The 13,741-nt window shown below is 35.3% G+C and overlaps 1 protein-coding gene across 7 annotated transcripts in view; it reads right to left on the minus strand.

Annotated features, from left to right (window-relative positions):
- Positions 1-11,008, minus strand: part of rg (A kinase anchor protein rugose) — an 809,394-nt gene extending 798,386 nt beyond the window's left edge. For all 7 annotated transcript variants that reach the window (XM_069830427.1, XM_069830419.1, XM_069830410.1 and 4 more), the window contains exons 1-2: positions 10,882-11,008; positions 3,975-4,075 (exon numbers count right to left, since the gene is read on the minus strand). In XM_069830427.1, the coding sequence (XP_069686528.1) occupies positions 3,975-4,061 (87 nt within the window). In that variant the 5' untranslated portion in view covers positions 4,062-4,075; positions 10,882-11,008. The remainder of the gene's footprint in view (positions 1-3,974; positions 4,076-10,881) is intronic.
- Between the last annotated feature and the right edge of the window lie 2,733 nt (positions 11,009-13,741).

The following is a 13,741-nucleotide window of genomic DNA, read 5'->3' on the forward strand; positions in this document are numbered from 1 at the left end:
CATAGATAGAACGAAACTGCGACTCGGAGCGTCATTGCAATTTCTGCCGCTAGGTTCGTCTCACAGTTCTATTAAATGATGAATAGTTCCATTACTAAGCATTGTGTATCGTGAAAATTCTTTGGTTAATTTTGCTATGTGCCAGCTTGTATATATTACGTAAGCAAGTGAATACTATGGACATGATAATGAATACTGAAATGGAGAATGATAGTAGAATGATGAAGGGAAACGGCAGAATCTCGATGAAAACGCTCAGGAACCTTGGCATTGTTCATAAATACAACTCCGCCACCATCTGAAAATCTTAAACTAAATCACCACATCCACGAAATTAAGAACAGAATATCATTAGCCACTCGACTATTATACAACATTATACAACCGCCCCAGTCCCAATCCCGTACAAATTTAATAATATATACTTCTGTAATAAGGCCTGCAATACTTTACGCTTCGCAGCTGTTCTCTAATGCTGGAACTACGCAAATTGAAAGCCTAGGATCAACGGAAAGAAGTTTACTACGCAGGGCATTTAACCTGCCATACAACACCAATAGGCAAATCGTGTATGCTCTGGCAAAAGTCAAACCTATACATACATATATCAATGAAAAGAATAATAAATACGTACACAAAGCAATGGGCATAATATTTCTGTGGTGTTTGGGTAAAGGGAGATAAGTTATAAAAATGAGTTTCGAGATAAATTAATTTTCGGGCCCTTGTTGCAAATATTTTCTACATAAAAAGAACACATCAACTGCTAATATTTTTTGATTTTTGCACACTCATTTGTATAATTTAACTTGTGTTCATCTGGGGAACAAAAATCTATCTGCGCAAAAAAAAAAAAAAAAGACTTATCCCACTTTACCCGAACACCACAGCTTTATTCAACAATTATTTCAAAATCCACCCCCGATTCCCAACACCACAATATCCAAACTCCTGTAATCCTATCACGAATTCCTAGAACCCCAATTGAACCCAATATAAATCAATCCACAATAATCTCCCCTATAGCGCTGGTCATAACCTTAAAAAAATAATTCTCCCAAGTCCAAAAACCACACCCGTCCAACCCAATGAGATAATGGTGCTGAATTTATATGTACACCATCAAAGTATACCTAGCCTGAAGAGGGCATAGTTAAGACCCTAAAACAGACATCACTGGCTTGCCAGTGATATCACTCAATTGATTGATTGATCTATCGATCGGGATTCGAACCCGGGTTCGCAATCGTCGTAAGTCAATGCTCTGCCAACTGAGCTACCAAGGCAACATCTGTTACTATAGTAAGGCATTTTTCATTTGAAACTAACCGAGATAACTTCGTAAGCGCAAATGTTGGCGTAATTAATACAAGTTAATAGGTGAGATGATGGAGATAGGCGAATTATGCCATAACTGTATTCCCAAGGCGGTTGTGCCATTGTCCCATGTGTTATGACGCGTGATATAAAGTGCTATTAGCAGATGTTCCTAGGTTTTCATTTTATATTATTCGGTCAACACTTTTCATCGATTTGCAAAGGGCAATCAGTCTACATTGTAGCCCCAAGGACAATAATATTACATTACACAGCTATTTAAATCGCAAAACATGATTATATTGCTTACTGTTGTGCACGATATTCTATTTGCATCCAACCACAACGTGAACTCATGAATTTTGTATATACATATACAATTACCCGCAACAATATAGTAATTATAACTGACATGTGTAATATTACACCTAGAAACCTAATAAAGTGCTTCAACGCATTCACTTTGTAAATTATATCATTTGAATTTGCATCAGTTATTTTACATCATTTTATAACGGTTTAATTCTGAACATCATTAAAATTATATCGTTCATTGAATAAAACAATATTATAAATAAGTACACAGTAAACAACCCATAATAATTTGTGGTTAGAATGTAATTTGCTTCTATTAAAATGTCTCTTTGGAAGCAATAGGATACCTACGTTCTATATTTTTTAATTGGTTATACTTTTACAAAATGAGCAATTAGCAACATTCGTTTAAATTCTTATTTTGGGTAAATGACTTGAATTTTTATAACTGAAGAGTTGACGACCAATGAATTCAGCTCCTCAAAATCGTATGGAAATTCTGTAACTATACTATATAAGATATAATAGCAAATAATAAAATTTGAAAATAGATAAATCATATTGATTGAGCATTTAAAATAAATTTATCATATGAAAACGCAAGTTATCCATGAAAGATGGCAGTACTGTTATTCATGACGTCAGTCCCTCGTAATAGTAATCCTGTTACTTATTTTCAGTTGCAGATCAGCTCCGTAGTGCACGTTGTAAACTATTTTAAGCTGAAAGTAAGCGTAAACATGCTGATATGACTTCTGTTGCGAGAGACTGAAGACATGAATAAAAAGTATTGCAATCTATCAGAGAAAACTTCCGTTTTCGAACACATGTTCATATGACCTTTTTTGCTCCTCCTCCTGTTAGGAATCATCTCCGTAAGTTTGTCCCCACATTTTAAGTCCACTCTGTATATCGTAAATCTCGAAAAGTGTCTTTTGTTCGCGAAGGCATTATGAGCCAACGACAAGCAGTACTTGAGATATTCTGAATCAGAATATTTGTGGGAAAGATAACTTTGTGTCTCAAAGAAAGCTTTATATAAGTAATACCTATATTTTAATAATAATAATAATAATAATAATAATAATAATAATAATAATAATAATAATAATAATAATAACAATAATAATATTTTAATTATGATAATCACTATTAAGACAACACCAGTACGGTCATTTTAATTAAATAGACCCTATATTGTGTTACCCAAATTCCCTATTGTCAAATAGAATAGTATTTCCCAGCAATATAGAACCTAAGTGTTCATACAATGTAGATCTATCCCCTAGAAGAGACATTCTTTGTGTTTTCCATTTAATTCAATATCTTGCACAAAGTTACCCCACACAGGGCAAAGATTACAATTGAAGGTCACTGAAATACCAGTACGATTTTGTTCATTTTAAACTAATTGTAAAATGTCCAATTTATCTAAAAAATGCATAAAAACTTGAGAATTTTCAAAATACTATTCATTTTATGAAGGCGCAATGTCAGCTATACTAAAAATATGGCACGAAAAGTAATCCCAGATTTCAGTATACGATTAGCCTACTGAGCAACATGTATGAAATGCAAGATCCAAAGTGAATCACTTCTCTCAATGTCTTACCTTTTCCTTTTTTTTTTTTTAATACGACAGGAATTTCGAAACCAAAGACATTGAAGAAAAACGGTTCAATGTAAGAATCTAGAATTTGAGAATGGAGCAATAAAATTACTGCTAGTCAAATTAGATAATCCAAAAGAGCAAGTTAACTTTAAGTCCTATTATCTCAAAACTACGTCTCATGGACATGATCCACTTTAGCTCTGAACGTCTCATATGTGAAAAGAAAGGTGAAAGTATGGCCAGTATCAGGACGGTATCAAACTAGTTTAAGCATTTCAATGATAGAGACTCAAGCCTTGAAGATAAACCTCGCTCAGGAAGGTCATTTACGAGTATTGCAGACAGTGAGGCTATATCCACGAAACAGGAAAAGGAGTAACTCGCCAATAACGGTGAACTGCAGGAAATAGTCTGTCGCCACCTCCATCAATTTAGGATTGTCTAAATGACGACAATTAGATCCGTATGAATTGACCGAAGCACAGTTACAGGGGAAAAAAATTTTGAGACGATCTAATAATTCTATTCTGAAAGCAAAAATCTATAGTAATACTTAAAAACTATTTAAAATTTAATTTAGGAAATATGTCAAGAATAAAACATTGAATAGTATATATGTTATATGATTCATCCAATATAACCCTCATATAACACAACAAATATCATACATATGCAAAAACATACCCTTGTTAGTGACACACAAATCACATGCCAAGTAATAAATGCTCACCCATTTTCCATTGACAGCCTTCATTGCACCGAACAGCAACTTTAACTCTTTCACAGTGATGCTGTAACTTGCCAGAACACCCAACATCTCTATCAGGAGATCTATGTAAGGACCAGAACATACATGATTTACTATGCTTATACACAATCTACCCAGTTAGGTAACTGATCCACAGTTACACAGTCAAGGTACATTCCAAAATTAATTCAACATATTGACAAACATATCGAGCATAATAAGACAAACATAAAAGTTGAATGTTAATGGAGGCGAGTTTGATGAGATGTCACAGACTCTTAGGTTCATAACTTCATTTGTTCTTACTAAGCAGAAACTGTCCAAGTATGAAGAACATTTAAGACACAACCGTAATAATGGATGAAAACAACAATTGTATGTTCGAATCCTGTTTAGGACAGAATACTTATCCGCTTTATAATTCGTACCGTTAAAAAAATGTTCATTTATTGCACTATTTCCACCAATGTTTGACTTTGGTTCTTGTGAGTTGTAACACCAGCGAGCTTTCATATGGACCGAATCATGCAATTAATAAATGGTTTTGTTTTATCATACGTAAATATCCCTAGTTATAACGAATATCACACACAAACCATAATAAACCACAGCAACAAACAATGACATGAAGTGAGCATATTCTTTTTTTTTTCCTTTTTTTTTTTTGGTACGGAGGAAGGGCCCAAAGCTAGTACTGAAGCCTCTAGTTGGCTTGTTGTGCTTTACGTTCTTTTACTGGAAATGATGTATATGCTTTACGCCCCTAAACTGGGAATCACTTTTTAAGTACGAACAGTCGCGCTTTTGTACTTTTCGTGACTCAGCTGCGTGGTGTCATTTATCGATTCAGTTTGCACGTCTTAAGACTTAAGTGAAGTCTCTCCACAGAAGCGAACTACTGCGTTGTGAAACTGATGCCATCTGCACGCCAGAAAGATACTACATCACGCTGCACCATTTAGAGCAGTGGTCGGCAGGTTATGCATTTGTGACGTCGGAGCAAGGTCAGACTAGATGAGCACCTGAAGGGGAGCACAGCAATCGCTCAGCAGCAAGCCATTACAGTTGTATAATAATAAGTGGTTCAGGGGAATTGGTTAAGTTCTAATTTTATTTATACGTTATATTGCATCTATACAGGATGACCCGTACGTAATGTCATTAATTTCAGGGGTTTATTCTTTGAAATATTTCAAACAAACAAGTGAAATACAATTTTGTTCGTTTTTACTTCCTTACCGAGATAAAAATTATACTGTATGAAACATTTCGTAGGATTTTTGTGAAAGCCATTGGTTTAATTCAAAATATGCTCAGTCAATTTAAGAGAACGGCGTATTATGATTAATCATTGATTGAAATAATTTTAGTTTGTTCCCTTAAATGTGCAGAAATTTTATCCGAACAAATGTAACATTGTAAATTTCCTTTTGCAGAACGAAAAGCTACATTTCTTCGGAACAAATGTATACAAAGGACAAAACTAAAATTATTTCAAACATTTGTTAACATAATACACTGCTCTCTTAAACCGACTGAGCATATTGGGAATGAAATCAATGGTTTTACCAAAATACACTGAGGAATGTTTCATATAAAAACCATTTTTGTCTCGAAAAGGAAACAAAAACGAGCAAAATTGTATAAAGTAATCACACGCACGGAATTAGATGTAGGCCTATTGGTCGTCACTGCAGAGTTCAGTATTGAAGCTATTCTTCGTCCTCAGAGCTCTGGATGCCGACGTTCTTAAAAAAGAGCACGATTGCTCTGAGGGATGACGTCACAGACCACTGATTCTGCCGATTACTGGCTTAAAGTATTTATTTCTATATTTGTATGTTTATAGCAGTTTCGGAGTCTCATTTATATATGCGAACGCTTCTACAGCTGGCTGTATTATGAATTTCATGTTATTGTAAGTATATTAATTTGATTACAAACCAAAATATTTTGTTACATTGATTTATCACGTTGTACAGTTTTGTTTTCGTACAAATATATTGTAATTGTGCTGTACCCATACTATTTCAGAAGAATGGATCGCGCTCTGTCAGTGCATAGGCGCCGTACCGCCACTGTTCAGTCAGTTAAGTCTTCTCTCCACGCTGTGCTCAATATGCAGAGATTGCGGAGCAAGGAGCAAGGCGGCTCCGTCGTATGACGTTACAGAGCACGGAACATGCCGACCACTGATTTAGAGTAAACACAATTGAAATGCTGTTAATGAATACTGAAATGACGACTGTCGGAATGATGGAGAGAAACGGGAAAACAGCTAGACAAACCTTCAGGAATCTTGGCTTTATCCGTGACAAATAAAACACCGACATCTCCGGGATTCGAATTCGGTCTGAACTCATTGTAAGCCTGCACTCTGCCAGCTGAGATGCCAAGCATTCTTAAACATTTTGGAAATATAACAGACTTGGTCAATGCAGGAATGCATCTAATTAAACAAAACATTGTAATTGCTTTAAACACCGAAATGAGTAGGCGACATATAAATAAAGGGCTAAAAGAAGAATAAATTATATTTTATCAGTAACATTATGACAGACCGGAGAATCATGCTTTAAAATTTAATTGCTCAAGGTTAAGATGTTGTCAGTCAGTAGTATCTGTGTCACAGTCGTTCAGAGTATTTTGTTTCTGGCAGACACTGGAGGCCAACATTTTTGGAATGTATTATTGTTAATACGTTGTATGTTGCGATCATTTATGTACATCTATTCCTTATGTTCCAAATTTTTATTTTCTTTTAAAATATTACGCCCTACTAGTGAAAAAGAATAAAGTGCATAATTTTTTTGATGATACGGCGTTGTAAGTAGAAGAGGAGATTATATTAACGGATATGCTACTGGAGCTAAATGACATGTGAGCAATATAGGTTGAAAATAAATACGAACAGCATGGTTACGAAAGAAAAATAAAGAAAGTAAACCTGCGAATACTAAATGCGACAGTAGAACAAGTGAACAGCTTCAAATACCTGGGATGTACTACGAGTATAAGCAGTAACATGAGCTGCTGCCAGGAAGTCAAAAGGAGGATAGCAATGGCAAAGGAAGCTTTTAAAAAAAGGAGCATCTTTTCGGAACTCTGGAAAAAGAAGGAAGAGACTAGTGAAATGCTTTGGGTGGACTAAAGCATTTTATGAAGCAGAAAATTACGATGAAATGAAGAAAACTGACTAGAAACATTTGAAATGTGGTTGTGGGGACGAATAGTGTGTGTGAAATGGATAGACAATATAAGAAACAAAGCTGTGCTAGGCAGAGTCGTAAAGAAAGAATAATGCTGAGTGATCAGGAAGAGAAAACAAAATTGAATGTGTTTTCGGGTAAGAAGAAACCGCCTACTGAAGGATGCGGTAGAAGGAATGGCGAAAAGTTCGGGGCAGAAGAAGATATGAGATGATAGACAACATTAAGATATAGGTCTATGGATCTTACGCGAAAAAAAAAAAAAAAAGGAAATATTGGAGAATGCTGAGTTTGCAGTAGATCTGTTCTTTGGCAGAAAACTATTAATGAATAGTGACTTAGACATGTCATTTTTTAGAATTATAGTTTTCAGTCATCCCTTTAAAATTATAGCCTATATCAGGCATGTCAAAACCCTGCACATTGTGCAGTCGCGCACATTGTGCACTGGTCTCTGTGCAATGTGCAGTTCCTATTCCCCTACCTGGAGGGAGCGAATCGGCTTGGAGGGGAGCGCGACAGGGCTGTACAGCACCTGCAGTAGCAGATCAACTTTTGTTTCAGTAACACAGATCAGTACGGAAGCTCATTGAGCTGTGATTGTGAATGCGTTATGGAAAATAAAGTGAGGAGTCCACAGATATAACGAAGAAGAGAAATCACGAATCATATAACGTAACTGTTATGATGTTTTCCTCAGCCAACAGTAATTATTTTAAAATGAAAGGCTTTCATCATATCATGTGGACCTAATAGTGATGTGAGAATTTAAATCATATTAGTAAAGTTCTCAAAATATGATATTCGCCAGCTCTTATTTCTTAATTAGTACTCTCAAGGCAAGACAAACATGACAATGATGTTGTTTTGGAGTCTGTACTAATACAGCCATCAATGGTTAGACGACTTACAACTTTTATTTGATAAGCTGATAAGTGATGAGAATATAGTGAGGAATACATGTGAGGGTCTTGAGGTTGCAAGGGAAGGAAGGAAGCAACTATTTGTAAGGCGGAAAAATTTTCTGGAAAAATAATACATAATGGCGAATTTTCCATTTCACATTACTATATTATCTTAATATACTTACGTTAACAAATCTTTAAACCTGACATAAAGAAAATGTCCTCGCTTCACAGCTTGTGAAGTACTCTTTTAACTGAATTCAGTAACGCTCTCAACTTTGATAATACTTGCTCTCAACGTTTTCCAAATAAACTATATATAAATTTAAATTCAAGCTTAATTTATCCAATTTATTAATAATAATGTGAATTTATATTAATATACAGCAAGGAAATGATTCCAGTGTAAAAGCCTCACAATGTCCTATTGCATGTAATTGGGAGTAAAATATTTTATTTAACATTTGTGCACCAATGGACCCAATAATGCTTGAGGAACAATGAAAGAGTATTACTTTGAAATAATCAGTACCTACTACGTAAAATTAAATATTGTGTTCGTTTTTTGTTGTTTCGAAATTACTGCAATATTTATATTTTCTTCAAATACTGTATACAAATCATGTAAATAAATGATTCTTTACAGACGACTGCATTGTGAATTGTAACTGAGTAAGTCTATTGTTTCTTGTGTTACAATTATTGTCAAATATAGACACTGACAATAATTGTGTTTTTCCTTCTGCTAAGTATGTTTATAATGTCCAAATGTCAATTTAATTTAACACTAGAAGCGCAGAATAGATTCTTGTACACCCCTCCCGCTGAGAACTGGTAAGAGCAACACGTGAATGACGCAATCTGCACAGACCGGCGTTCCGCGCACATACACTGCACTTTCAGTGTCTGATTTCTGACATGCCTGGCCTATATAAATAATTTAATCTATAAAATGGCAGAATTGGAATAAAAAAAAAACATAATTACAAAATGTTGATCATGGTAATGATATGTGGTGGTGAGAACGGTGATGATGATTTAATCACCCACACATATGAATACACTTACATATTTATAACTAATTTACCAATAACAATAGTACCATATCATTATTCTTGTGTAATGGAAAATAAAACAGAGATCATAACATAAATTGTTCACTAGATAGTTACGAAAGTCAATAAAATTTAATTACTTACATACACAATAATTACACATCTAGGGTATAAGAAATAAATATATTACAGAAAACTCTTAATTTTATTACAGTAATTTACAAGAGAGTAAAATTAGATTTTATCCGCAAATGGAAAGTTCAGCGCCCGAAACAAAGCCGAGGGTAATAATTTCCACAAGCGCATAAAATCTGTCTACTCTCATGTGCAATACAACATTTTATCCATTACTGATATATAAATTTAATCTTAAATTAGGCCTGTTCTTTGTAATGTGTTGTTTGTGAAGAAGTTATAAATTAATATTAATGAATGTATGGATAGTATTGTTGTTAATGTGTTGGTTGTCATGGAGAGAGTAATTAAAAAAATAATTTACTGCTGTGATACCTATTATTGAAGAAAAATTCGTTCCGGCGCCGAGAATCGAACCCAGAACCTCTCAGATATGCGCGCTGAACGCTCTTTCCATCTGAGCTATGCCGAGATCCAATTCACGGCGCCGACCGAACTCTCCTCCTTTGTATCGGACAGCTCCGTGAATCGGGTCTCGGCATAGCTCAGATGGAAAGAGCGTTCAGCGCGCATAGCTGAGAGGTCCTGGGTTCGATTCTCGGTGCCGGAACGAATTTTTCTCCAATAATAGGTAGCTACATGTCGTAATCTTGATTATTCAATGAGGTTGGCGAATATGAATATATATTACTGCCGTGAGTTCACTGCCTGCTGGATCGCATCCTATAGCTGCGTAAACTGCCTGCTCAATCAAAGTTATTTTGCCGCTAGGTGGCAGGTACTGCCCACCGTATTAACATTATCAGTATCTGCAAAGTCATTATCTGCCACTTAGCGGCTACTCGCACATAATCGTTGATTGGGTAGGCAGTGTAATCAACCATAGGATGTGATCCAGCAGGCAGTGTGTGAGTTAAATAAAAACTTTAAAATCACTGCTGTGAAGTGTGAATGAAGCCATTGTTCAGGTTGCTAAAGTCGGTGAAATAAAGACCACTTTAGATACCAGTCATGGATAAAAGTATTACTTGCTATTAATTTACAAACTGGCACTGAATCGATTTGTACACTTTCTATCAGAAACAATAGGATATTTACGAGTAGGTACTTACGCAAATGTTCACACTCTATTAACCCACAGATTCACACTAAAATACTTCATAAAATAATTCAATCTCTCGTCGTTTGATTCATTTTTCAATTCAATCATTTAAATTTAAATTTATAGTAAATCAAATCATTCTTTTGTTCATTAATTACTTCGTTAATAAAATTTTTTATTTATTAACTTTCATTAATTAATTCGTTCTCTCATTCATTCATTCATTCATTCATTCATTCATTCATTCGTTTTTACGGGTTCATCTCGTAACCATGCAGCATGTAATTACGTTTCCTTAATAAGTCTTTCTTACTCTTAATCCCAAAACATATAAATCACAGAACTGAAAATTGTGAGATTCCCAGCAATCGTCATAATTTAATTTTAGACGTGACAGTAATAGCGCCAGTAACACAGGATGCTATTAGTTGATGCAAACCGAGATGCCATGCTAATACCAAAACATGCAAGGCGCCAGCTCACCTGCAACTACAGTCTCGGCCTGTGAAAGTCTGGCCAGCACATGCTCGATGAGCCCCACGTCCGTACAGGCCTGCAGGTTGCGTACACTCTTCCGTAGGATGGCAATGAATACGCTCCATATCTCAGCCTGTAACAAACCAAAAACGCACCGTTAAAATCAGAAGGCTCCTTGGATTAATTGAAACGGTGCGTTCAAAAGCTCCCCAAATCACCTTATTTATTTAAAGGGGATGATGGGTGAAATATCTATTTTCTACATTTTTCAAGCTACGCCCTTGATTTTTTGTATACATAATCACGGTGTGATAGATAATGATGTGAAGTTTTGTTTCTGTACGTCAATTAGTTTCTGACTTATGAACGGAAATATTTTGAAAAATGTTCGAAATGTGCTGAAAAGAAGAGTGAGAAAACAGCTTGCAAAATTTGCATGGAATTGAATTTCAATTTATACATTGCGTAATTTTTATACTTTCGAGCGCCGCAGAGCATTGAAACTTGCTCAACATATAAATAAGAGATTGCTGATCCATTTTTTTACAAGCAAATGAAAATGCGATTTTTTTTACTCAAAATGACTAAAATTTGACCAGTCACCCCCTTAAAAGCATTGGTTTAGACATATTTCATTCAGTTATGGTAAGAAATGTCCAACTCCACGCTCCTAAAAGATATTTCAACAGCCTTGAAATATTCAGTGATTTCAATATTTTTCTGTTGGTTATTTTACGACGTTTTATCAACATCTAGGTTATTTAGCGTCTGAATGAGCTGAAGGTGATAATTCTGGTCAAATGAGTCCGGGGTCCAAGTTATCCAGCATTTGTTCATATTGAGTTGAGGGAAAACCCCGGAAAAAACCTCAATCAGGTAACTTGCCGCAACCGGAAATCGAAACCGGGCCACCTGGTTTCGCGGTCAGACGCGCTAGCCGTTACTCCACCCACAGGTGTGGACGTGATTTCAATATGATCCCAAGTCCAGGACATGAAATAGGTTCAAGAAAATGGAACAAATGTTCCCAGTTCGGGGACACATTCTTTCCTACCTTGTGACCAGCATTTTGGGGTCATTGAAAAAATGAAAATAAATATTGAGTCCATGGAAATGTATCAAGGATGGATTCAGTTAGTTGAAAATAAATTCCCTGTTTATACTGTATATGGTAACGAAATAATTGATTTTCAGAATGAATTAAAAATATTTTTAAGGGCAATGTCACCAAAAATAAGGAAAAGTTTAGTGTAACAAAATACAAGCGATTCAGATTCAGTTGATGAAGTTTGTGTTGTATCACGCTACAATATTTCAGGGTATTGAAATCTAATGCAAACTTGTAATTCCCTCCAAGAAAACTCACAAAGATCAGATTCCTGTAAATGAAAAGAAATTGAATGATGTGAAATCTTTGATGAAATCCTTGCATAATGATGCTGTGAATTACATTCAGTCACTTGTTGGTACTAGTATTACTCAACCAAGGCCAGTGGAATCCTGCAGCCCGGAGTCGTGGCGCTACTGCTCCTGCGTTCGTAACATCGCATCGCGATAGTTGCCTTGGTCGAGTAATAATAATGTTAATGAGGATGGGGATTATGACCATGGATAGGTCGGTTTATATGCTTTATGTTTCTGTGTAATTTTCTACCCTTAAAACAGTAATTAACCTCTGTTCAATGCGTTTCCTTTATAAAAAAAAAGTGAGTGATTTCAAATGTAGGCCTATCCCAAGTCCAAACCTTCGAATGTCGTTTAATAGGGTTTTAATGCACAGACTGATACAAAAGCTTATTAAGCAATTTAAATGATAGCATTATAAAATATGTTACTTTAAAAATTAAGTTTGCTTTAAAAAATACAGATTTATATAGTTTTTTTTTTCATCTCCTGAAAATTTTACTTCTCTGGACTTAGGGAGTTTTTGAACTCACCGTTTCAATTATGAAATAGTTATTGAAGAAGAAAGCCTATTTGGACTGGACTTTAATTCCTATTGCAATATAGAGATTACCTAGTTTCGAAGGTTGATTTTACATTCTCTTCCAGATGAGAAATGTGGTAAAGAAACCATTAAAAAGGAATAACTTCACTTCCTATAGCGAGAGTGAAAATGAAAGACAAAAAATTCCATCCAAACAGAAAATGAAAGGGAATTCGAATACAAAATCTCTATGACAGACAGAGCTATGAAGTGAAAGAGAACTGATAAGTAATAGGTGATATAAAAGTTAAAATAGACGTAAAACAAATGTTACAAGTGGATGTGGATGAATTAAAAAGCAGAAATGTAAGATACATACTAAATTCTAAGCTGTTATCTAGCGGACCGAGGAAGAAATAACGAACTGGGAAACAGGGTTATTCAGTCACAGAGTTAGACTGAAATTCAACTTCATCTTCATAAATTAGTGTTATACAAATTTCGGGGAAATGTAGTGAGGTCGTCTGAGTAGCTCACATATGTGTTCTATGAATGTGGGATCATTCACTTTGAAAGACATATTTTGGCAATTCAGTTGCAAGCCGTCTCTTGCATTCCATTTAACCACAGATGCTAGTTGCAGTCGATAAGATGATGATGATGATGATGATGATGATGATGATGATGATGATGATGATGTGGCAATAACGGAACAATGATAGTATAAGATTGGATTAAACGACTCCTTACGTATTTTTTTAGATGCAAACTTGGAGATAGATCCAAACTGATATGCAAATATGCACTTACAAGAGAAGGCTTTCGACAGCCCGTCGAAAATCGTCACGAAACTATCTGGGGTGGACAAGAATGAGATCAGAGTAACTGGTGCAAACGCCCGTAATCCCTATAACATGGCTCATGAAAGTGAAGCGCGCG

The sequence above is a fragment of the Periplaneta americana genome, chromosome 1 (assembly GCF_040183065.1).
Source record: "Periplaneta americana isolate PAMFEO1 chromosome 1, P.americana_PAMFEO1_priV1, whole genome shotgun sequence".
Classification (NCBI taxonomy): domain Eukaryota; kingdom Metazoa; phylum Arthropoda; class Insecta; order Blattodea; family Blattidae; genus Periplaneta; species Periplaneta americana.